Consider the following 26367-nt stretch of genomic DNA (forward strand, 5'->3'; position numbering starts at 1 on the left):
TTCCGTGATTGCCAGACTTAAGAAGTTGCTCCAGCATTTTTAAGGCTTGCTAAACCTGCGACACCTGTAATATCAGCAGGTGTAAGGTAATGACTGGACTGCTGTAACCCCAGTGCAGCAGAAAAGCATACATTCTTCCAACAAACATCTAAACATCTGGACTCCTTGTCACGTGTCAGAATTACAAAATGCTATGGTCTCTGAGACTTTAACTGGACCAAAGAGATCACGGAGTGTGAGTCATCAAAGGGACATCTAATAAGGTTATCGGCCCATTTAGGTGGTAACTTGTAAGGACATCAAAAACGCACTTTCCTGATCCAAGATGCCAAAAGAAACCACCACGGTGTCCCAAAAAAAACAGGTTTATTGATGCAATGGAATAAGTGCTTTTGTCTGTCTATAACCAAAGACTTCCTCACATTCAAGTAAAAATTCAAATAGCACACCTTATATCGATATAATTAGTCATCGGACCACTTAATTAAATTAAATATTCCCCTTCCTCATGAGTTAACTCTTTCATTTTATAACCAAACTTCACAGTTAAAAATCAGGCAGTAAACTGTTATTAATTGTAAAACAAACATTAACATTTTACAGTGCAGACATGTGAATGCATATCTAAAAAAAAAATATATATATATATATATATATATATATATATATATATATATATATATATATATATATAAAATGCCTAAACATTATAGGACTTTAATTTCAAAATGCCAAGAAATACTTGAATGTTCATTTAACCCAGGGGTGTTAAAGGCAGCCAACCTAATTTGCCATTTTAATTCCTGAGCCTCTATAATATCTTTTCATGGACCCCCCCCCCGTTTTTTTTCCACTAATTTTAATGCTGCATATAGAAACTTGTGACCAGGATAGTCTTTAACATGCTTTGCTAGGGCATTACTTTCTTTTAAATGTTTAATATCAAGCTGATGTTCATATACACGCTCCTTAAAGCGCCATTGGGTTTTTCCCACATAGAATCCCAAACAACATGTACACATGGCCACATACACTAATCCCTTGGTGTTACAGTTAAAATGGGATTTTGGCTTCAAATCTATTTTATTAATACATATACTATCACCTTCTCTAATGTGTGTACATTGTGGGCATGAACCACATTTAAATGTGCCGTGGTTTTTTCTTCCCATGTCATTAATAGGGTTCCATTCAAGGAGGTCTTTTATAGTCCCCCCCCCCCCTATATACCACCTTAGGAGTTTTCCTCATCTTTTCAAGTATCCCGTCAAAACATGAGAAAATACCCCAACTTTTTCTTAAAATATCACCTATCCCTTTGTGCTCACTGCAAAAAGTGGTGACAAAAACACGAGTAACCTTCTGTCTAAGTGGTCAGATGACTAATTATATGGATATAAGGTGTGCTTTTTGAATTTTTACTTGAATCTGAGGAAGTCTTTGGTTATAGACAGACGAAAGTGCTTATTCCATTGCATCAATAAACCAGTTTTTATTGGGGCACCGTGGTAGTTTCTTTTGGCATCTTTGATCAGGAAAGTGTGTTTTTGTTGACTTACTGGTTCTTAGTTTATGTTGTAAGGGCATCAGCCATTTCAGGGAAGGAAAGGGTACAGTTTGGGTGTTTCCAGGCAGCCAAGATGCCAACCCAAATGACAAGCTCTGACAGAAAAATAACTTAATATTTTTCCCTAGAAAATCCACAAAGCACTTCTGAAGGGAGGGAAACGGAGGCACCTCATCAACTTAAAGTGCTCTTAATGATACTAACAGGGCCCCAAAGGAAGGCTTATCCAGGGGGAGATGCAAAAGGAAGGGAAGACCTCTATCTCAGTCTTACTCAGAAAATTAAGGCTTGATATCTTCATGACTCCAAATAAGAGGAAACAAAAGAAGTATTATACCCACCTTTCACAGATGCAAGACTAAGCACTGGTGAGTGTGTGACAGACAAGGTGCCAGGCATTGCAAGAAAACAACTGGCACCTAAGCATGTGCCAGAAGAAAAAGGAGTATGCTACAGTGAAGTTCACAATGGGTCTTGCACAGAACGTAGACATAGTTCCTTAAAAGTGCAATCTTGCATGCACATCTTCAGCTCCCATCACACATCAAATTACCTGAAGTCCAGGCTTTAAGGTGTGAGTCCTAGTACTGAATGACCAGTCAATAACCCTTCAACCATGACCTGCTGGCCAACGTAAATCCATTGGCCCAGTTCCAGCACAGTTTTAATCATAATTATCAAAGATACATGTCCAGATAACTTACGTGAGTGATTTCCAGGATGAGCCTGGTTGACCAGGCTCCACCAAATCATCCAAAGAAAGAACCTTGGGATGCACCCCCACCATGCGTGGGAGCTGGAGTTACACCTTCCTCATTCCTGAGTTCAACAAAAGCTGAGAACTTGTTTGGGTTCACAATCACACCACGAGGCCAAGTCCAACACATGCATGGAAAATGGAAGGGGGATACCAGACTACCTCATGAGGCTTCAGGGATGGATGGGACCTAGTGGCGATTCTTCAACAAATATCTAGAGCTATGAAAACATGCATCCCCGCCTCCTCACAAAAACCTACTGACATTTTGATTTTGCAAAGAATATGCTCCTTTCTCCTTTAAAGTCGAATTGCTGGGACGAAGCTCTACTACTAAAAGTTTTCAGTGCAGTTTTCTTCTCAGAAACAATACAAGCAATGCCAATATGAAGCTTGACTACTAATCTGGTAGCCACAGGGACACTTACAATGAGATTTAGGCAAATAAATGCAAGACTTTACCAACAAAAACAAGCATGGAGATTCAAAATAATGTAAGAGGCAAAAAAAGCAGGCTCTGGGAAAGTACATGCATCAGTGTGTGTGTGTGTGTGTGTGTGTGTGTGTGTGTGTGTGTGTGTGTGTGTGTGTGTGTGTGTGTGTGTGTGTGCACAAGAAGATACTCCAAAGCACAAAACTTTATTGACAAATGGGCCAAAATGAAAGTAGTTTTGACATATAACCCAAACCAGGACCAAACAAGGAAAGTTCTTAAAATTAGGCCACTTTCATTCTGTTCAATAAGTCATGCAAGCAGATTGATGAGCTGATAACAGAATTATAGATGAAGCACATAACCATAAATGAAGCAAATTGCCATTTGGTCTGGTACTATATCTACATCGTACTTAAAGGAAAACACAGCCCTCTCCTACAGTTTGACTCAATCCTTACGTTTCTTTTCTCTCTACGATATGGTTCCAGTATTGTGTAAATACCAGAAACCTGCTTGTACTTTTTAAAACTTTTATTTCCTTGCACTGGAATCAGAGGAAGGGAAAGCCCACCTACTTTTGTAAGCTTAACTTGTCACATACTTTGCAGAGGAATTTGTCTCTGCCTGCATGATATATCACAGACAGACATATCACTCCTATAAGATGAGTACTTTTTTGCATAGGGTCACCTTGGATTCATTGGTGGTTCCTATGCTCTCAATCTGTTTAAACTAAGAAAATTTTTGGGTGTTCAGATTCTGAAACAGTGTGAAAAGCTTGCTACTGGCAAATCTGGTTTATCACAAAAGGTTATTACTATACAGGGATTTTGCTTGGCAATGCAGTCAATATTTTTATGTGGATGTACCGGAGGTCCCCACAGAACTGGTAATGTCGCTGTGGGAAGCACGTGACATGTGGCATGTTTTCAGGGCCTGCAAAAATAAATAAATTAATTAATTAAAAGCCTTTGTTCAGTAGGGACAAGTCAATCACAGAGCTTTGGCCTAACTGAGTGGCATGGGGCCCAGATTTATTTTTTTAGTCCTGAGAATGATGAAGTGTGGACAAAGCATGAATTACGACTGGTGATAGCCTTTTCAGCCACCATTAAGGAGATGTTAACCAATCAGTAGAAAATTGGAAAGTACCCATAGTTTGAGGAGCTTTACATTACAGTGACAAAAATGTACACAATGGAATTATTCAAGAACAGTCTGGAAAAGAAAAAGTATTTTTTCTTAAAATGGTGACCACAAGTTAACCACTAACGCACAGTGGGAGCAAGCAGCTTAGTAATGAGGTTGCTCCTCCTCACTACTGGATGGTTTCTTGGAATGGTGACAGAGTGGGATTGATTTAGGACCTGAGAAGGCTTAAAAAATTCTGATTAAATTTACATACGTTAGGCTTTAATTTTCCTTGTTAGATTAACATTTTGTTTCCTGCAGAGCTTGTTTTACATTGCTAGTGCTGCCCTCCTTTTCTCCAAATGCCTAACAGCTTGTATAATGGTGGATTATGTGACCATACAAAAGTATAATTTGGTGTGTTTATTCATCATTTTAAAATCTATATATTGTTTCAGCTATATTCGGTGCTCTGATACACACATTTTGTCTTTTTGAATAGAGGTAGTTGGAAAATAAAAAAAAAAAAAACAGTTAACTATATGGAAACAGTAGGGGTTGAATACCTTACCTCATGTATAAACAGTACATATAAAGTTGTACTGCACATTCTCACTTGCTGACTGCTTGTGTACCATTCCCTCACAGCTGTCCTCTTGTTTGAATGTTTAAAGGGGCAATTCCAGAGATTTTTTTGTTTTGATTCTGGTCTTTCTTTACATTTTCAATCTGGCTTTCAGAGAATGTCCCAGCTTTGGCTGCAGAGGTTGGGGGACAGGTGCTTACAGGAAGTTTCAATAGTCTTAGTCAAACTCCATCTCAAATTGCAGTTGTACTCAACAGCTCTCACAGAGTAATTCATTAGTTTCACCTGTGCTTTTTATGCTCAGAGAAAAGTACCCTTTCAAGAATTTTATGACATCACTTGCTGCTAATATGCAGGAAAGCATATGAGCAACATAAAGCTAAAGCATTCGTAAACACAGACTTCTGTTCATTTCATTTCATATTTGATTTTGTGCAGATTTCTGAATGCTAGCTAAGTGCTATGATGTTATGCATGACTGCCACTTCCTCTGTAGAAAGCATTAGACTGATACAAGTTTCAAGCCATAGTAGAAGTGGCCTTTTTTTTCATATTTTGTATTTTGATCTTTGAATATTAGCAAAGTGTAATAGTTTTCTGACCTGCTGTAAAAAAAAACATGTATAATGCAAGCAATATATTAATTTTAAACAATGAAGTACAAAATTTACTGTCACAATGGGGGCTGCACAGTATGACAACCTATGACAGTTATCATACTTATTCTGAGATTGCTTTACCATCGCGTAAAAGGAATACTTCGACAGACTTGAGATTTATTATGAATTCACTAAACTGTACTCTTTTGATTATACCAAAAAAAAAAGGAAAAAAAGAGCTGCACAAATGAAATAAGCCATTTGACAAGTTCATAAAAAGTAAACACTGAGAATCTTGCCTAACCACCCAACCACAAAACCACAGGAAAAATGTAATAACCTTACTGTTTCCTAGAGATCGGGGACTGAAAACTTTGACAGGAACTGAATATTGTTAATTGTTTTCACTAGAGGGAATGAAAACAAGGCTACAAAAAGTAATTTGAAACCAGGAGTGGGGTTGATGACAATGTGGTAGGTGGATGATGACAACTTGGAGGTATCAGGACAAGTTTCTTTCAGTCAGAATTTTAGACTGTTTGATTGTCCCTTTAAGTTCAAGCACATTAGGACACACATCTGTGTTCTGCAAATTTATTACCTCTGAACTGGTGCAACAAACTTAGATCCAGTGCATGTGTGTGCATGTGCATACATACACAGAGAGAGAGAGAGAGACAGAGATTGGAAGAATGGAACCAGAGGACCCAACATCAGGAAGCAAATGGCACTCGCGTTCATGCATCAGATCATACATATGGATCTAGTGGAACTTTCCTAGCTGCTAGGATGAAAATGAAATCTCTGTGCAAACTGCCCACCTAGAAACAATTGTATTCTCAAGAGTCAGGCATATGAAGAACAGAAAGGTCCACAACAGCTGAGTCAGTCACAGACAGCTGTCAGAAATTCTGAGAAGTGATGAGGTGAATATAAAAATAGTTTCTGAAGAAGAGGGCACCAGATTTGTATTTGACATTCAACTTTGAAGAATCCTAATAGGGCATAAGGAAGTGGAGAAAAATCAGAACTAAACTTCCTGATCTATGGTACGAAACCGTGTCAGGCCAACAGACTCCAAGATCTGTTCCTAGAAAGTAGAACTGTAAAATCTTTGTACTAGTCCCAGTTGCAGAAAGGCCAATATTTAGCGATGTGGTGATCAAAATGGTGATGTACACCAGCTTAGTATGCAGATTACATTCTACTAATGAAATCTTCTAGAATGTTCCAAGTACCTAGCAAGCACAGTCCAAAAGAGACATGTTTCTTGATGTAACCAAAAACATCAGAGTACAAAACTGTGCTGAAGAAAAGGAAGTGATTATGTTGCCCCTTTCTTGCTGATGTAATACATCACTGAATGGTAACCAGATCTGACGAACATGAATAAGACGGTGGTCTGGAAAGAAGCACAATGCTTTGTGGATCACAAAGTACTGCAGAAAACATCTGTGTGGCTGGATTTCAGTAGGAGCTCCAGTGCAATTAATGATCATATTCTAAATGTAAGCACCCAAACCATGAAGAAATCAGTCATCAGGAGGGAAGGGATCTGAAATGGCACACCTGCTAGAAGATATGGCCACTCTACATCACTGCCATTTGCAGTGAATATGATCTAGGATCAGGATATTGCAAGCCATACCACCTATATACTGCTTCAAAGAGGCCAGGTATATCTGACAGAGTCTCATACAAAGTGAAGCATGAGAAACCTCCAAAGTTACTGAAGACACAAGACACAGAATATGAAGGTAGTGTCAAACAAGAAAATGAAGTCATGAAATAAAAGTAATGCAGTCAGGAATAATGCATGTCTACCAGTGAAGGCTCAGGAATACAGAATGATTTATCTGGCTTAAAATAAAACTCAAAAAAATAAAAAAAAACTGAGAGAAGTGAATTTGGGCCTTGGTGGCATTCACAGTGATGCCCAAGAGTTGAAGGAGCTGCTACTTCCTCTACCAGGATGAAAGAAGAGCAGTCTGGGAAGAATAAGCAAGAAGCCAATCAACCAAAGAAAGGAGTATGAATTCCCAGACTCTGAAGATGGGCAGTGACTGCGGCAAGACACTTTATGAAGATATGAGCTTCAGATGTCAACCCAAAGGGAAAGGTTCTGAACTGGAAGGTGTGACCCAATATCTGTACTGTTATCCACATGACTAAAATATGAAGATAAGAATTTTTCACATTCATGGTGCAAGCAGCAGTAATCGTTTTACAACATACTATACTGAAAGCAACCTGAACATTTTGTAGTAAATGTGATGGTGGAGGAGATGAAAACTGAACACAGATCCCCCCACACATCATTTTGAGATACAAGAAGAGCAAGGAGTTAAACTTCTTCTAAAGGGTATTCATTTGGTGGCATCTGCATGCAGCAAACATTCTTCCAAAACTGCTAACATGAGACCTGTAAGGGGGGAAACTCTCATGAGAAAACCTAGTAATTCCAAGATATGTCTATTCTCCAATAGCTATATGGTCTAAATGACCAATAGTATGAACTCATTTTGGACCAAATATGGCAAATTGACCCCTAAAAACGTCCTAGACCCACAGAAGATGTCTAAGAAAAGCTTTGAAAACCCTTCAGAAGTGAAGGCTTAGCTGGAAAGGGAGGCTTCTTGACAGGGGAATTCTCAAACAATAAGCTGCTGAGACTGGGAAATACTCTGCAATAGATGCACAACAGAGGTGTTTAAAATGCTGCTTCCTTTTACAATACCCCATTTTTGGAATAAAAAGTCTTAAATAAAGGATGAAGGCAAGAAACCACCTGATCTCTCTCCTTGAGGTAGAACAGGATCTCTGTAATCAGTTTGCCTCCTACATCAATTAAACCGGTTTGACATTCTAAAATGTCTGCTGGTGTTCTATATGAAGAACTGAACTGAACTATACACATCTGTAACACACCACACTAAAAGCAGAAGTCCTAGCATAGTCATATGCCTTAATGACTGTGTATGAGCATCATACCATCACATCCAGTCTTCTAGGGAATCATATGTTCATCCAAAACACAGGCATGATGAAGATTAGATCTCACTAATTATTCTGAGGTTCTACCTGATCAAGTGCACATTAAAGCTTGCATAGAGTATATTGTGAGTATCACAACAATAAATGCTGTATTGCTCTTTTCATCCCAAAAGATCTATGCACTCTGAGATCATGTTCAGCTAAAGGTCATTCATGAAGTGACGTCTCCTTAATCCCTCAAATGAAGCTCGTGTCTTGGCAAAACATATTAGTAGATGTTGGTCAGAAAGTAAGAACCATAGAGTGAGGTTTAGTCAAAAGTTTTGAAGAGTCTTCTAGATAGACTTGATACCAGAATGCATTAGAAAAAGGAATGACAACAGAACCTTCAGTAATGATTCTGGTACATCTAGATATTCCAGTGTCCACTTGTTTATACACTGCAAAGTTCTGAAAGATAATGAGGAATCATGAGTAGGGGGTGTACCTACTCCGGAGAACTTGACAAAACAAGGAACTTGGTGAAGATGGTGCATACTTTTATGGCTCTGTAAAGTGAATAGAATTATCCTCCAAAGTCAAAACATCATTTTCAATAAGCAAAGGACAGTCATTTCAGTAAGATAATCATCTAATGTGCCCTCCCCAGAACTGAATGGTCCCAAGGCTCTTATGCAGCAGTCTATCACTTATTTAAAGCCACCTCCGGATAGCTGGTGAACTTCAATACCAGATTTAGGCAGAATATTCAAAATAAACATGAAATCAGTAACTCCTATTTACATACTGCAATGGTGTGAATGATGGCACCAATGTCACTAACTTTGAGGATTTTTTTTCCTGGCATCAATGCCTTTGATGGTGTGACATAAATCTTCTCACCACAGGCTACAAGTTTGCTGAGTGACTGATGCTAAAGGAGAGAGAATGACCAGAAACTGCACTCCACAAAGTGCATAGGAGTTAAAACATACTCACTGAAAATTAAGTCATCAAAAATTCAGTAAGATCATTTTTGATGAGCTAAGAAACCACACTCTCCAAAGTCAAGAACACAGCATCCATGGGACCAGACAACATCCCAGGCTGCATTCTACACGAACTACAGAACGAACTGGCACCCCGCCCAAGTACCATGTTCAATCCTAACCTCAGGCTTTGTGCCTGCTGAATGGCGCAAAGCAACATTTATTGCACTCCACAAAGGGGGGAGCCACCACGGACCCTGGGAACTACCGCCCCATTAGCCTGACGAGCCTGGTCTGCAAAGCCATGGAACGTATCATCATGGAACTTATAAACAAAGACATTGGTAATCTCCAAACTCTGGACCCCACCCAGTTTGAGTTTGTAAAAAGCAGATCATGTCTCCTAAACCTGATAGACTTCTTTGAAGCAGTCACCAAAGCCGTAGACATGGGTAAGGTGGTTCACACAGCCTATCTAGATCTTGCCAAGGCTTTCAACACCATCCCCCACTCTGGAATTATAGATAAACTCACTAAACTAGGTATAAATCCCTATGTCACAAGATGGGTTGCCAACTGGCTCATTGACAGAACCCAAACTGTGAAAGTAGAAGACTCCAAAATCCAACTTCAGATCAGTGACAAGTGGAGTACCACAGGGTTCAGTCCTGGGTCCTCTCCTGTTTGGTATCTACTTTTCTGAAGTACAAGTACAGGCTAACACAGAAGGTCTTTGGCTAACGAAGTTCGCAGATGACTGCAAACTAGGAGCCATAATCGAAACTCCTAACTATGTGGACATCCTACAAAAGGGCCTCACTGAGACAGATGCCTGGTGTCAAAGCCATGGCCTCAAGCTCAATGCCAAAAAGTACATCGTCATCCCCTTTGGTAAAAACTCTGTACCCATGAACTACAGCATAGGCGGTAGTATACTTAACACCGAAAGTGTCATAAGAGACCTTGGGACACAGGTGAACAGTAGTCTCTCCTTTGATAAACACATCACCACAGTTGTCAGGAAATCCTTCTACGTGGCACACCTCATCACAAAAGGTTTCTCATCCAGAAAAAAAAGAGGTCATTGTTCCCCTCTACTCATCACTCATTAGACCCATTATAGAGTACAATGCCCCTTTTGGTATGTACCTCACAAGACATCTACAACAACTGGAAAGGTCGCAGAAATACCTCACAAAGAGGATTACTGGCCTCAAACAGATGTCCTAAGCAGACCACCTCAAAAACCTCCAGCTTTACTCTGTCACATATCGCCTACTCAGAGGTGATCTCTGCCTAACATACAAAGCTATGTTAAACCCAGAGCTGTTGGACATGCTCCACTTAAAGAAATCCCAATCCCTCTGAGCTACATGCTCTAGGGACCTAAACCTTGTCACCACAATAAACAGAACATGCCGGAGGGATAGATTCCTGTCCCAGAGACTTCCCATACTCTGGAATAAACTACCTATCTATATCAAACAAAGCTCCTCATTAGCACTCTTCAAGAAAAATCTTGATGATTGGATGGGAAATAGGAAATTCACCCCGGGGATCACCTCTGTGGCTCTGCTCGACAGTGGCACAGGAAAATAATTTTCTTGGGTGGCAAAAGCCAGGGTACCATTTTGGCTGGGCTTGTACAGGCCCCAGGGCCGATAGCCTAGTACCTTCCTATGAACCTGTGAGATTAGCTGAACCATGACAGGCAAGGAATCCTCACTGGTTCAATAAGCAGATAAAGCAGATCTGCTTGGTTTATATCTATGTTTATCTTTTCAATATGTTAAGTTTTTTTAATACCATAACAAAAATGGACCCTATTCCTACTTCAGGGCATAATTACAGTTCATTTATTTATTATTTTATTTGACATTTGTTTACCGGGACAGTCCACTGAGCCGAAGAGAGTCCATTTTCAGGGGAGGCCCGGGGAGAAAAGCTACACATTAACAACAACATACAATAAAGTGTCAGTTGACTACAGCATAGGCAAACAAGTCAGTAACATAAACAACTAGTAACAGTGTTAACTATAGTTACAACTTATGGAGACATGCTCCACATTCAAAAAACATGCAATAAAAAAGTCTCAGGTAAATACAGCATAGGTAACATGTCACTAACATAAATTTTAATATCAATGTCTAGTAGAGTTACAACTTAGCATAGTTGGAATTTTGATGAATAGGTAGAAAAGTTCAACTAGACAGGTCATGAAATCAGTTTTGCTTCACTCCTTGATGTATGTGTCAGAAGTGCTGTTCTCACCACCAATAATGCACCCAGAAATGCCTCTTTCTGTCGTTCATACTGGGCTACCTGTACTGATAACATCTTTAGATATGTTTGGAAATTCTTTTTTATTAGCCCACTGGAACCATCTGAGTATACTTACTCCATACTGCCCTGGTTTATGCAGGAATGCCTTGATATTTTAAAACTTTCTGTCTTTCAGTACATAACACACAACAGTTGCTGTGTGTAGCAGTTTCAATAACCAATGCTAATTCTGTCTTTTTCTCTTCAACTACTACATCTAATGTCCTTGTTTCCACCTTACCCACATGATCATTACTTCCTTGTTTTCAGTAATACTTTGTACTTCATGTACCAAATGTATCAACTACATATACATTGTAATGTTTAACAACATTGCCATTGTTGTTTTTAACTATGCAAACCTTCAGCCTTAATTATATCACAACTTGTAAGAAGGTGTGCATCTGCTTCTAATTCCTAGTATGATAGTTGTGATGTTCTTGCAATTCTTTTCTAAAAATGAAGACATACAGTAGGAATATTTATTTTCCAAAGTTCAAAAAGATCTCTGCTGTCACCATTTCTTTTGTAAATACTCCTGTAGCATCTACACTCCTCTATAAGGGATGATCAGGCCCAATGTTTAGCAAGACAATGTTTCAGATGGTGAAATAATGTAGTGTCAAGTATTCACAACACAAGGCCTTTTTTTCTTTTTTTCACAGAAGTATTTATGAAATACTGGTGTAAATATTACTTAGTAATGACAAAGAAATAGATTTAAAAGAAATAAAATGAATAATCATAGCACTTTGAAAAAGTATACACACATTTGGTATAGCTATGAAAAGCCAACACAAACCTGACATCTTCAAGTGGTGGAAAATAAATTGGGAAGGAAGGGTCAAGCCTGCTTTTCTGAGCATCTTTTTGCTGATAACAAAGATGCAAATATGAAAAGAAAATCATCTCAATCAAGAACAGCAATGGTAGTTGAGAAACTATGTGCAATACTGATTCCAGTCTCCTGTTATTGTGAGCCTGACTAATTGGGGGGCATGGATCTCTTGTTACTTATCCCAGCACAATTTTAACAAGTCCTAAAACAAACTAGGAAGATTTGTTTTTAAAGCTCTTTTATAACTTTGTACTGAAACCAATCATTCTATTAGTGGTTACATTCATTCCCCAGAGATGCCTGATCCTCAGGATTCCATTGCAGAGTTTATTTTCTTTGGTACATTCAACTTGGTAAGCTAAAGTGCAAGGAGCTCCTCTGCTCATTGAACTGCTAATGGCCCCTGCTGGTACAGTGAGCTGACGAGTTTTTAAGCTGTCTTAAAAACATAAATTAGGCTGAAAAATTTCAACAAGTACACAGTGAGGCAAGCAGGTGAATAATACATGTACTTGGGCAAAGAGAATCTCCATGACATTAACAACCATCTTTCCTCCAATTATACTCAACCATTAGGTTAGTAGCAGCATGGTAACATGCTTTTTTCAAAATGCATATACTCTGCAAAATTGTAATTGACAATATTAAAAACAAAAGTATCAAGGCAATGAAAGCCAGAAAAAGAGTGCCATCTTCAAGAATGTAGGCCAGATACGTCAGATGCTGCATTTACATTTTATTCAAATCAACTGCTTCTGCATTACCAGAACACATATCACTTTGAAATTAGTATTTTGACTGAGATGACAAAATGTTTAAGTCCCTAATGCGCCACAGAGGGCCAAGTAGCATCACCAATCACAGCATGACATCTACTAGTAAAAGTCTCATACAAAGACAACATTGGAGAACAGCCCACAAATATGAGTAAGTAGGCCATAAAATATCCCATTACTCAGTCCACTCTTACTACACAATCTTCTGACCCACAACCAGCTGAATGAAATGACACAGGACTGAAGATATTACTGAGAAACTCAGAAATAATTTCAGTTATTCAAGGAGTGGATTATACCTGCAAAGCCAGTGGAGAGGAGCTCTTGTTATTTCTGACCCAACATTCCACCATCTTCTCCACATTCCCTGAGGTGATATAACAAAGGCATGCCTGCACACACTGGTTCTCATCCCCCTCTGTCTCAAGTCGATGACCCAAAATATCTATATTGAGAGAGAGAAAGAAAATAATTTAAGAGAAAACTTAAACATATGATCCTTGGACAGACTGCAAACACCTGTACACATTAGTGAATAGTTTATCATCCCTTAACAGAAAACCTATGTTCTTGTGAAATATACTGGGGACTTTGTCATTAGGGGCACATGTTGAGGAATTACCTCTACAAATTTTAGTCCCCACACATACTTCTTCCAGTTATAGATGCGGTCACAGTACATAAAATTTAAATAATCTGGCTTTGGCTTGTGTATGACTGGGTATCTGTAGCATGATGTTACAAGACGTACAATGGCAATTCATTCCAATATGACAAATCTTATCCCAGTGTACAACAAAGAGAATGTCTGTGTGTAGACAAGAGGCATAAGCTATTCTGTGTAAAAGCTCCACCATGTAGAATGAAAAATGCAGTCAGGCTGCATCACGCTTCATGACATTCGATATCAAAGTAGAGATATAGTAGTTGCACCAACTCTGAGATGTCTGGGCCAAATGCAGTCACCAAACTGAATGGATACCTAACAACAATCACTGATAACGGATGGAAAACAAGATGATTAAATAAAAATGGGGATGGCTTCAGTCAGCCATCATCTTGAAGTGGCCCACATGATTAAATGAGTTCATTCACATTGTCAGTCTTTGTATGGAAATTTGAATGCATCAACATTTTTACTATCGGTCTACAAGGTTATGTCCAAAATCAGCCTTTCAAATGGTCATCTGAAAACTATAAAGGGTAGCCCAGAATGAAAAGAAGTCTGATGGTTATATGAAAACAGAAGATGAGGGTGCCAGGGATTCTTGACTACCCTTCAAACAGCCCTAGCCTTCAGCCAGAAAACTCCCAGGGATCTCTCCTTGTCCAGAATTTCAATGAAGGACTAGCTAACATCTTTCTATATAACTATCTAAGTGTGGGAAGTCAGGAACCAAAAGACAGTTTGAATGAGTATTTTCAACTCAAATGAATAGATGTTAAATGCAGCCAAAAATCATTTACTTTTACAATCACAATGTCTTGATTACATAAAGATTCCTGCTGATCGCTGCTTTTGCTTCAGAAGTCTTTTGGCATGGTTTCATACTGAGTATTTCTGCCCTTAGGCCTCTCAGATCATTCCTCATATTGGGCTCTTTGAGGGTGAATCCATCACCAAGACTCCATAGTTTTTGTTATCACATCTTCTACATTAAGTGTCTTGGCAAAGGCTTGCCATCAAAAAATGAGCAAAAAAAAAAAACATGCTTGATGACTGCTACTACCTGAAGCATATGAATTAAGCTGCTCAACTTTAATGGGCTAAGCGACACTCACTCACATGATCCACTCATCATTTGGGAAGAAAATCAAATTAAGTAATTTTTCAATAAAAAAATACTTATTCATATCAGGACAAATTAATTCCATTAGCAGGAATGTAGCACATAATGATTAAAATATTTTTGATGACAAAAAAAGTACAACTAGAATGACCACTTATACTATCCAAAATAATTACGACTCAAAATAAAATTACACAAAGACTCTGCCCACATAATGTCTACAACATACATTATGAAGCTGATTTTAAAAGGCCACAAAAAAAAGTTCCTGCTATACTTGGCCAACATAAACCTGCACTAAAAACATTAACTGAGGCTGGGAACTTGATGTCATTGATTTTCTCTTGATGCAGTAAATGCATTCCAAGGTATTTTAGTGAAACCATCCCCATAAGAATTTTTGGCATAATGTGTTTTTATCCTGAAGCAAATAACATCATGAAGAAGACTACATGCAACGGAAGCAACAGACAAAATAAGCATTTCCAATAACTTAATACACTCAATTAAGGAAACATAAAAGAGACACCATTAATTCCCTAGGTTCTCCAGTTATTCAACTGTTTAAATAGTTTAACATAAAAAGGGTTTGAACTGGAGTATCTACCATAGCTCTCAACTTTCAATTGCCAAAATGAGGAACACTTGCCTTCATAATATGGAACAAATGGGCAAAATGTGGAACACATACTAATGGCTTACTAACAACTTCAACTAGGAAGGTCATAGGATGGTTAAAATATGCTGGTTTTACTTATAAAGAAGATCCTTTAATGAATTAATATGATTAATTTCTATTTACCATGGATTTCACTTAAAAAAAATTCCTAACACTGAATGCATGACAGACTCTTTCAATGTGGAACTTTGACGAACTTCGAGGAACATGAACTTTTTAAGACCCTAAATGAGGTATGTTCCTCGTAATGAGGTACACTTGAAAGGTATGGTATCTACGTTTTAATCATATTCATTTTGTAACCTGTTATTTTATCATTTGATCACCAGGTCTGGGTCAGACATGGGTAGCAGGGTGCAATTATTGTAAGGAGGTTACTTGAAAATGTTACTGTCAGACTTCAGAACTAAATGCTGTTATATTCACAGGCTGCTGCAGCTTTCAAAACCATTTCAACATAGCTCCACACATGCAGAGCTGCACTGCTCACCGCATCCCACACACTAATTCAAAAAGTAGTGTTACGTATGAGTAATAAAGTTTTATTTTTAGATCTAATTTCAACTGCTGAATGCACATCCCAACACCAGCTGGGTCCTCACTTCTAAAAAGGCTTGCTTTTCTCTTATACTTGGAATAGTGTCATCAAAGTGTGATGCATCATGACAGTAATTCAGGAAGCAGCCAAAAGTGCACCTCATGCTAGAGATAGTACATTTGTGTACACTTACCATAAATGTAGATGTTCAAGTGTATTCACTGTTGCAGTCACTACATTTGGGTTACCTGCTTGCAGGTAGCCCTCAGCCAGCCTGATTATCAAAGTCTTGGGTCCTGCGTTGGTTGCTGTCTCTTCTTCCATAATGTCAGGTAGTCAGGGGTATAAAGCATGCAGCCGACACCATTACATCAGTTTTTCTTGCCCCAGATGTCAGGTGCCCCCCATAATTGGAAGCAATTATATACAAGGTTACACCTCCAATTATAAGCAAATACACCAGAAAGCTTAAATACAGTAAACAAGAAGAGAGTATAGCAAATAGAAGTCAGGAGGCTGGAGGGAGGGTAAACCAGGACTGCAACAGTGAATACACTCGAACATCTACATTTATGGTAAGTGTAGACAACTGTACTATGTTCTTCATTTTTCACTGTTGCAGTCATTACATTTAAGTAAATTCCCAAAGCTAAGGAAGGGAGGAGGCAATTAGAGAGCATTAGGACCAGCTATTAGGCCCTGTAAGACCGCAGTGGCAAAACCAGCTCTGGATTTAGAGAAAATAGGCAAGTGGTAATGCTTGGCGAAGGTATGAACAAAACTCCAGGTAGTAGCTTCTAGGATGTCCCTGGTAGGAACACCTCTGAGAAAGGCTGTTGAAGTAGATGCAGCCCTGGTGGAATGTGATCTTATCCCCTGTGGGGTAGGTTTTCCATGGTGCTTACAGCAGAAATTAATGCAATGGCCTATCCATTTAGAAATGGTTTGCTTTGAAATGGCTTTCCCCTCTGCCCCTGCAGCAAAGGCAACTAGCAGCTGTTCAGTTTTTCTGAGAGGCTTGGTCCTGTCCAAATAAACTCTAAGTTGTCTGTGCATGTCCAAAAAGTGCAGTATTCATTCTCCTTTGTTCTGTGGATTAGAACAGAAGGTTGGCAAATTAATGGACTGATTAAGGGCCACACTGGCTACCACCTTGGGCATAAAGGAAGGATTGGTCCTGAGGGACACCCTGTCAGCATGGAAAATGATGAAGGGCTCCACTGCCATGAGAGCCTGTAATTCAGACGCTCTTCTTGCTGAAATGATGGCTAGAAGGAAGGCCATTTTCCAAGAAAGGAATTTCAATTCTGCAGTTGCAGCTGGCTGAAAGGGAGGCAGAGTGAGCTTTTCCAATACAAAGTTAAGGTCCCAGGCTGGAATAGGGGCTCTCCTGGGTGGTCTTAAATATTTGGCCCCTCTGACGAATTTCTTCAGCAGTGGGTGAGAGAAGAGGGGTGGCTCCTTATTATAATGTGTTGAAATGGCAGAGGCATGAATTTCAATGGAAGAGAAGGAAAGGCCCTTGTGAAGCATCTCTATTAAGTATTGAAGAATATGCAGTAAACTGGGCACTGCTGTGTCCATCCCCTGAGTTTGGCTCCAGGAACAGAATCTTTTCCACTTTTCAGCATAAGATTTTCTAGTACTAGGCCTCCTTGCCTCCAGAATGACATCCAGCACTTGCTTACTGAGGGATGGTAATGGAGAGCTCAGGTAATTAGCCAGGCTGCAAAGTTCAGGGTTTGAAGCTGAGGGTGCAGAATCTGGCCCTCCTGCTGGGACAGCGGGGAAGGGGTCTGAGGCAGGTGCCATGGTTGCAGCAGTGACACACTGCACAAGAGGGGGTACCAGTCTGGTGCAATGAGCATTGTCCTTGGTTTGTCATGTTTGATCTTTAGTAGAACTTTGGAGAGGAGAGGCAGAGAGGGAAAGGCATAAACTGAGAGGTTTTCCCAGGTGAAGGACAGGGCATCCACTTTCCAAGCTTGTCTGTGGTAAGTCCTTGTGCAGAATTTGTCCAACTGGTAGTTCTGAGGGCAGGCAAACAGGTCTGTCTCTGGGCTCCCCCATTTGTTTCTCAACATGTTGAATATCTTTGGTTCCATTTTCCACTCATGTGGGTCCATGAGATTTCTGCTTAGGTCATCTGCCAGTGAGAGTTTAGATTGCCTGGCAGGAATTGAGCCTGCAGGTGCACTTGCTAGCTCAAGGCTGTATTCCACAGAGCCATGGCTAGTATGCAGAGGGGGTATGAGTGGGTTCCCTCCTGCTTGTTTATGTACCACATAACAGTGGTGTTGTCTGTTTTTACCAATAATTGTCCCGGAAGGATGTGGTCCTTGAAGGCTGTCAGAGCATTCTGTACAGCTAACATTTCTTTTTGACTGATATGCAGGTGCATTTGAATCAGGTTCCATTTGCCCTGAATACACTGCCCTGCCAAGTGAGCCCCCCTTGCACAGTCTGATGCATCTGTTGTAGGGGTTTGGGCGGCAGGGGGTAGAGTGAATGGCAGTCCCGTGTTGAGGTACCAGGCCTCTGCCCACCAAAGGAATTCTGTCTTTATACAAGGGATGATAAGAATCACTGATTCCAGGTCCTGAGAATGTTGACACCATAGGCTTTTTAGATACCACTGTATTTTCTCATATGCAGTCTTGCATATGGAATTAGTAGGATGCAAGAGACCATGAACCCCAGAGCTTGAAGTTAACTGGGTCTCTGTGGCCAATAATTTGAAGTAGGCTATTAGATAAACTTGTTTCCCTGGCATGAGTTGGGCCATCTGGGAAGTTGTGTTCAAGCTTGCTCCCAGGAATACAATTTGTTGGCAGGGTACTAGATGAGATTTCTTTTCATTTATGGTGTACCCCAGTGGGGTTAACAGTTTCTTTACAAATGCCAGATGATTTAATAGTATGTCCTGGCTTTCTGCCTGAATTAGACTCTCATCTGGGTATGGGTTTATTTGAATATTTCTTTGCCTGCAAAATGCAATGACTGGAGCTAGGCATTTTATGAATACCTTGGGTGCAGTAGATAAGCCAAAGGGCAGTGCAGAGAACTGATAGTGCCTGTAGGCTGCTCTGAAGCGTAGGTATTTTCTGAAAGAATACCTTATTGGGATGTGCACGTAAGCTTCCTTTAAACCCAATGTTGCCAACCAGGCATTTTTGCCCAGCAAGGGAAGCAGCTGATGAAGAGTTAGCATTTTGAATTTTGGAATTACCAAAAAGGTGTTTAGGATAGATAGGTCCAGGATAGGACACCAGGAGTTGTCTTTTCTGGGTACCAGGAAAGGTCTGGAGTAAAAACCTTGTCCCCATTCTTCTGCTGGAACAGGCTGAATAGCCCTGATACTTAGAAGAGAGAGAACCTGCTGTTGAGCCTCTGCCCAATGATTTGGGGGTAGGGTCTGGCCAACCTTTTGGGGTTGGTAAGGTGTGGAAGTGGGATCTGTATCCTTGGGAGACTATATTTAAAAAACAATTTGTCTTTGGTAATGAGTTCCCAGTTTTTTGCATGTAGGGTGATCTTTCCCCCCTAAAGGCGCAGTCAGTTGAGCAGGGCTTGGAAGGTTTAAGGTTAAGTCACTGAGACAGTTTACCATAGGGTGGTGTCTTGCTACTTCCAGCTTTGGAAGTGGGAGCCCCCCACTGCTTAGGCTTGTGAGTACCTTGAGACTGTGGCCTAGGTGGTCTGCTATTCCTGGATTTGGACTGAGAAGGCCTGGAAGATACAGGATAGGACCAATTCTTAGAAGGTCAATGCCTACTAAATCTGGGAGGCTGTACTTGCAGGAAATCTTTAACAGTTTGCATAGATTTAGCTTTTTTCCTCCATCTTTTTAAGAACGTTTTCTGCTTTGCTGCCAAACAGGCGGTCTCGGTTTAAGGGAGCATCCAGTAATTTGGCTTTAACATGATCTGGCAGAGTTTGATCCTTAAGCCAAGCATGCCTTCTAAGAACAGACCCAGTAACAGCAGCCCTACAAAATGCCTCTAAGGAGTCAAAACCACACTGCAAAGTATATTTACCAATCTTGTTCAGCAGAATGCATTAAATCATGTAATTCTTTATTTTCAGCACAGTGAGGAATCAACATCAATTTCTGTTTAAGTAATCCAATAATATGCTGCTGGTACTTTAACATATGAAACTGGCAGTTTAAGGCCCTAATGGCCAAAGTAGCAGAAGTGTATACCTTCTTACCCCACATGTCCAGAGCCCTGGAATCTCTATCAGAGCAGGGTAGGATTTTTGGCAGTAATAGCCTTAATGCCTTTGGGTCCCTGTGAAATGGTCTCTGGGTCAGCAGTAGGATTCTTAAAGAGGAACTTGTGAGAATCAGGTACTCTAATACCTGTCAGGTTTCCTGGGAGCCGAGGTAAGGTGTCTGGGGCCAGGCTAGATTCCAAGAAGGCATCATCTACAATGTCCAGTACAGGGGGGATAGCTAAAGGCCTGTGTTGAGGTAGGTGTAAGAATTCCCTAAGCCTCTTTTTGGAGTCAGAGAAATCCTGGCTTACCCAGCGGAAATGCTCCCTAAGAGTGTGCAAAGTTTCACCAAAAGAGAAATCTTCTGGAGGGGAACCAGAGGGAATGGAGTCCTCTGCGTTAGAATCATCATAGGTAGATAAGGGCAAATCCTGGTCATCAGAAGAAACAGAAATTTCAGAATCCTGAACAGAAGGAAAATCAGTTCTAGGTCTCTTAGAGGGAAGAAGGGTCGCTTCCCCTAATTAGAGTAATAAGGTCTTCAGCCATTCTTATCATTTGTTTTTTAGGCATATGGGCCTGGCCATGCAGTTTGGATGTTGGTTTTATAGGCGTGGATCGAGTCTTAGGCCTTGAAGAAGAAGATGGCGTCAGTCTGATATGCAAGTCAGTAGGTCTGAATACACTCTCAGAAGCTGGTGCCTGCACAGCGGCTCCAGACACATCCAAGGTAGAGACATCCGCAGGTTCCATAGTCTAAGAAGCATCTCGCAGCAGACCGGACTCCGAATGAGTCTCAGTAGAGGCCTGCAAATCTGAAGTAGCGGGTATCAGGGGCTGTGAAAGCGCCTCACTGAGTACCAGCGAATTGGCGACTAGCTTAACGGAAACTTTGTCGGCAGCTTTGGGCCTATGCAGTCTGTCCCTGTCTTTATCTTTACGTTTTATTCAGAATGTCAGTAGTCGGATGGTTTACTGAAGCCATTTCTGGATAATTGAACCGAGTACCAAAATAGTTAGATGCGAAAATGATCCGACAACGAATAGTAAGGGGATTGAATAAGGCACAAAACCGACAGTGAGGGACGTCGTGGTCTGGGCCTAAGCAAGGAATGCAGTACGAATGAAAATCTTTATGAGGTATTTGCTTTCCACAAGAAATACAATTGTTAACTTTTACTGACATCGGTTTAGAGCAAGAAAAAGGATCCCCAACAGGGTACTTAGCTTTTTTGAAGACTTCGGTTTTGAAACTCGAAAATGAAAATTTCAGGAGTCGGCCAACCAGCACTTGCGAACTGCTTCTGTTTCGGGCACCACACGGTAAGAAAGACTGATGTAATGGCATCGGCTGCATGCTTTATATCCCTGACTACCTGACGTCATGGAAGAAGAGACAGCAACTGACGCAGGACCCAAGACTTTGATAATCAAGCTGGCTAAGGGCTACCTGCAATCAGATAAACCCAAATGTAATGACTGCAACAGTGAAACACGAAGAATATCATAGATGAATTTTAATATGTATGATTTCATTATTAATATACTGAAAATGAAATAAACCTTCACCATAACTACTTATAAATGCAAGGATAACAGGAATATAGATCTTTTAAAGAGGAACACACGCTGACAGATGGTTCTCTATTTAAACATTGTCACTCAAAATGCAAAGTCCTGACAAGCTGGAAAAAAGAAAATAAAAGACAGAAAACCCAGGAAAAGAAAGAATCCCTGCACCTCCCACAACCCCAAACCTATATATATATACCAACGCCAAGATTGCCATACTTTGGAGAAAAAGGGATATTCTGAGAAATGGTCATTACTGACCTAGTACATTTCGGCCATTTAGTTTCCAAATTTGGGCCTTGCTCTAGTGGGTTTAAACATTTCAAATGGTTACCATGATGGACACAGGATTTGGTCTTTAAAGGTTTGCAAAAGGCAAGTCAGTAATGTAGTGCATGCAGTAGATTGTTTGTCCTACAAATTCCTGCCACCTCAAACTCAGCATGACTACTCCATTTGTAATATTAACAAATTCTGCTGGTGTCTAAATCTTCATCACAACTACTTTAATATACCTAGTCTTTTTTTTTCTAAATCTTCATCACAACTACTTTAATATACCTAGTCTTTTTTTTTTTTTTTTTTTGCTGAGCTCTAATTCTAAACAGCAAGAGTACAAGTATTTTACAAATTCACCACTTTACTATCTGAAATCATTCTTGGTAGATCTTCTTTCGCCTAACTAAACAATTCAAATTTTGAGCATTAAAAATCATAGCACTTGACTTCAAAAATCTTAGCGGAATGTCAAAAACAGAAATGCTTTCTATGGAAACCCCTGCCTTTGCAATCAATTGTCAAACCTCATCTCTTAAAAAAACAGATCTTGCAAAGGGACACCCACAGTCTCCTGTGTTATAAAACAAATAAAATAAAAACTATATACCAATACAAACTCTAAATTGGAAACAAGACTTTGTCTGTCTTTAGCTCCAAATCTGTACTCCAGATACACCCTTCCATGCCAAGAAGTTCAGCCTATAAACCTGTTTGTTTCTTTCTAGTCAGTTCATACTTACAGTATACTTAACACTGTATTATTGACAGGAGCCATTTCTTTGTGAAGACTGTAGTATTTGGGTGGTATAGATTTTCATCAGTTGTGTCAGAAATGTGCAACACGGCTGCTTTCCTTCTCAAATGATAATTAGAACTGTGACCAGCAAATGCCAATGTGACTGACTGCAGAAAGCAGCAGCAACTCTCCCTTATATAGGGTTCATCATAATCTGTAATGCTGTTTTATTACTACTTTTTATTTTACATTCATCATCATGGTCCCAAGTATTTCTTAGGTCCTTGAATACAATCAAGGAGAACTAAGCTGCAAAGAACATTATATAAAATCAGGAAGTGTGCACAGTTAAAGAGGTTAGGTTATTTACTATGATATATATATATATATATATATATATATATATATACATACATATCTATATATATCTATCTATATATATATATATATATATATATATATATATATATATATATATATTATTTAGATATATATATCTACATTTAAGTAGACATGCTTAAAAGCTCTTGCCACATAATGTGTAGGCATTGTAGCACTACACAAATAAGACAAAAACAATGGCAGTATATGTTAGAAGGGGTACTAAATAAAGAAACATTAGATGATACTGCTAACACCGAGGTCTCTAGCCTTTTCCAGCTTAAGAACTTTACTTCAACAACAGACTAGTGATCAACACAAAGGGATATAAACACATTAGAAATGGCGAAGAGTGGCAGAAATAGTCAGGTCTATACTATGTTGTCAAAAGGCGTTTTCCTCAACACACATACATTGAACTACCAAAACTCCGAATGGCCACTTCAGTGAATTTTTTTTCTCGGGGGAAAAAAAAATGCTTGGCTGTCCTCGGGAATTTATAGGTTCATAGGTAGGTACTAGGCTATCTGCCCGAGGGCATTTATAAGCCTAGCCAGAGTGTGTCGGCTTTCACTGCCCCATTGATTAACTGATCCTCTGTCAAGCAGAGCCAATGAAGTGATCCCAGGGATGTATTTTCTGTTACCCATCCACTCGTCAAGGTATCTCTTGAAGAGTATTAGTGACGGGCTCTGCCTAATGTAGTTTGGAATTTTGTTCCAAAGCATGGCTAGTCTCTGTGACAGGAATCTATCCCTCCAGCATGTTCTATTTACTGTTGTGGAGAGGTTTAGCTCACTAAAGCATGTGGCTCGCAGTGACTCGGATTTTTTTAGGTGGAGCATGTCCATCAACTCTGAGTTGGACATGGCTTTGTAAGTCAGGCAGAGATCACCGCTGAGTAAGCGATATGCCACTGAGTACAGCCGGAGTTTTTTCAGTCAGGCTGCATAGGACATATGTTTGAGGCCAGTAATTATCTTGGTGAGGTACTTTTGTGGTCGTTCCAGCTGTTGGAAGTGTCTTGTGAGGTACATCCCAAATGGGGCATTGTACTCCATGATGGGTCTGATGAGTGACAGGGGGGGGGCACTATAACCTCTTTATTACTTAGATGCAAACTCTTTAAGTAATTAGATGGGCTACATAGAAGGATTTCCTAACTACTTTGGCAATATGATTGTCAAAGGAGAGATTACTATCTACCTGGGTCCCCAGATCTCTTACCTCTTCTGTATTAAGGGGGCTGCCACCTATGTGGTAATATGTGTGTGTTTTGTTTTTCCCAAATGGGATGACTATGCATTTTTGGCATTTAGCTTGAGGCCATGATTTTGACACCAGGTGTCCGTCTCAGTAAGGCCCTTTTGGAGGATGTCTGTGTCAGCCGGAGTGTCAATTATGGCTCCCAGTTTGCAGTCATCGGCGAACCTGGTTAGACATAGTCCTCCTGTGTTTGCCTGTACTTCTGAGAAGTATATGCCGAACAGTAGGGGTCCCAGGACTGAGCCTTGGGGGACACCACTTGTGACTGGTTTAGAGTCGGACCTGGAACCCGCTATTCTTACCATGTGAGTTCTGTCTGCAAGCCAGTTGGCAACCCATCTAGTGACGTAGGGGTTTATGTTCAGGCTGGTGAGTTTTTCTGTAATACCCGAGTGGGGAATAGTGTCGAAAGCCTTAGCAAGGTCAAGGTAGGCTGTGTGAATCACATTTCCCTCATCTATGGCCTTAGTGACTGTCTCAAAGACGTCAACCAGGTTTAGTAGACATGATCTGCTAACAAAGCCGAACTGGGTTGGGTCAAGCGTTTGGAGGTTTCCAATGTCTTTGTTAATGAGTTCCATGATGATGCGCTCCATAGCCTTGCAGACCAGGTTAGTCAGGCTTATGGGGTGATAGTTACCAGGGTCAGTTGTGGCCCCTCCTTTGTGGAGAGGAATAACCATTGCTGTATGCCATTCTATGGACACGTAGCCTGTGGAGAGGCTGAGATTGAACAAGAAGTTATGTACTCACCATAACGTTCGATGTATGTAGTCCATCTCGCCTCACATTCTTACCCGTGGGTTCGGCCAAACTTTTCTAGCTCAAAGTCTTCTATTGGCTGGGCTAAGAAGGTATCCCATGCTGCACTGCTCCATATCCCCAGATCTCATTTGCTGCTCGTGTAGCTCGGACGTGGTCTCGCTCTTGGCCGTGTGGCTAAGTACCCTTTTTTTCTAATTCTTCTGAGAAAATTTGTTACAAACAAAAGCTATTTTAATAGCTATTTCTATTTGGTGTTGTTTTGGATATTTTTTTGGATATTTGGCTCCGAACCCACGGGTAAGAATGTAGGCAAGATTGGACTACATAACATCAGCGTGTTTAGGTGGAGGATTAGTTCGTTCTGTAGTTCATGCAAGACACAGCCTGGGACACCATCTGGCCCCTTTGATGCTGTGTTTTTGGCTTTTGAAAGGGCTGTTTTCACCTGTGTGTCTGTGATTTCTGGGACACTATACTTTTCTGGTATTGTGGGCCATTTTGGGGGTGATGGGGGGTTAAGTCTGCACTGAATCTATTTGCAAGGATGTTGGCAATATCAGTAGATTCAGTATATTTTGCGCTATTTTGCACTAATTCAGTGCATATCTGCGAGTTGCCACTTAGATTCTTAACATAGCTAAAAAAGGCTTTGTGGTTATCTTTTGAATCCTTGGCTATTTTTCTTTCGAAGTTAACCTTGGATGATTTTATGAGGGACCTTAGTTTCTTACTGATACTGATCAGGGATGTCTTTCCTTCTTGGGATTTGCTTTTTTTCTGAACTAGTTTCCTCCTCCTATTGTATAGCCTGTTTATGGCAGGGGTCCACCAAACTGGTTTACTTCTCTTAGAGGAGTGAATTTTGGTTTTGCTAGGGATGGCATGATCCATGCATCCTTGTAGGTGCTCATAGAGTGCATTTGTAAAGATTTCTGCATCTTGGGCAGCGTTATCCTTTAGTGTGGGGGCTGTGAAACTTACCACATCTGTCTTAAGTAAGGTGTAGTTTGCTTCAGAAAAGTTTTTTACTGTGGTTTCCTTAGTTGGGGGTGGTGGTGGGGTGTGGACATCCAGAGTGATTAGTTTATGGTCTGATCTGACCAGTGACGGGTTGAACTCTGGTGTGGAACACCTGTCGCCCATGTTGGTGATGACCAGGTCCACTA

At 40.2% G+C, this 26367-nt stretch overlaps 1 protein-coding gene across 1 annotated transcript in view; it reads right to left on the minus strand.

Moving 5' to 3' along the window:
• Positions 1-26367, minus strand: part of SEC31B (SEC31 homolog B, COPII coat complex component) — a 1631704-nt gene that overhangs the window by 396847 nt on the left and 1208490 nt on the right. Inside the window, exon 20 of the mRNA XM_044055612.1 lies at positions 13277-13422. Coding sequence (XP_043911547.1) covers positions 13277-13422 — 146 coding nt within the window. The remainder of the gene's footprint in view (positions 1-13276; positions 13423-26367) is intronic.

Source organism: Protopterus annectens, chromosome 14.part0 (genome assembly GCF_019279795.1).
Source record: "Protopterus annectens isolate FY-2018-M chromosome 14.part0, PAN1.0, whole genome shotgun sequence".
NCBI classification, from domain to species: Eukaryota; Metazoa; Chordata; order Ceratodontiformes; family Protopteridae; genus Protopterus; species Protopterus annectens.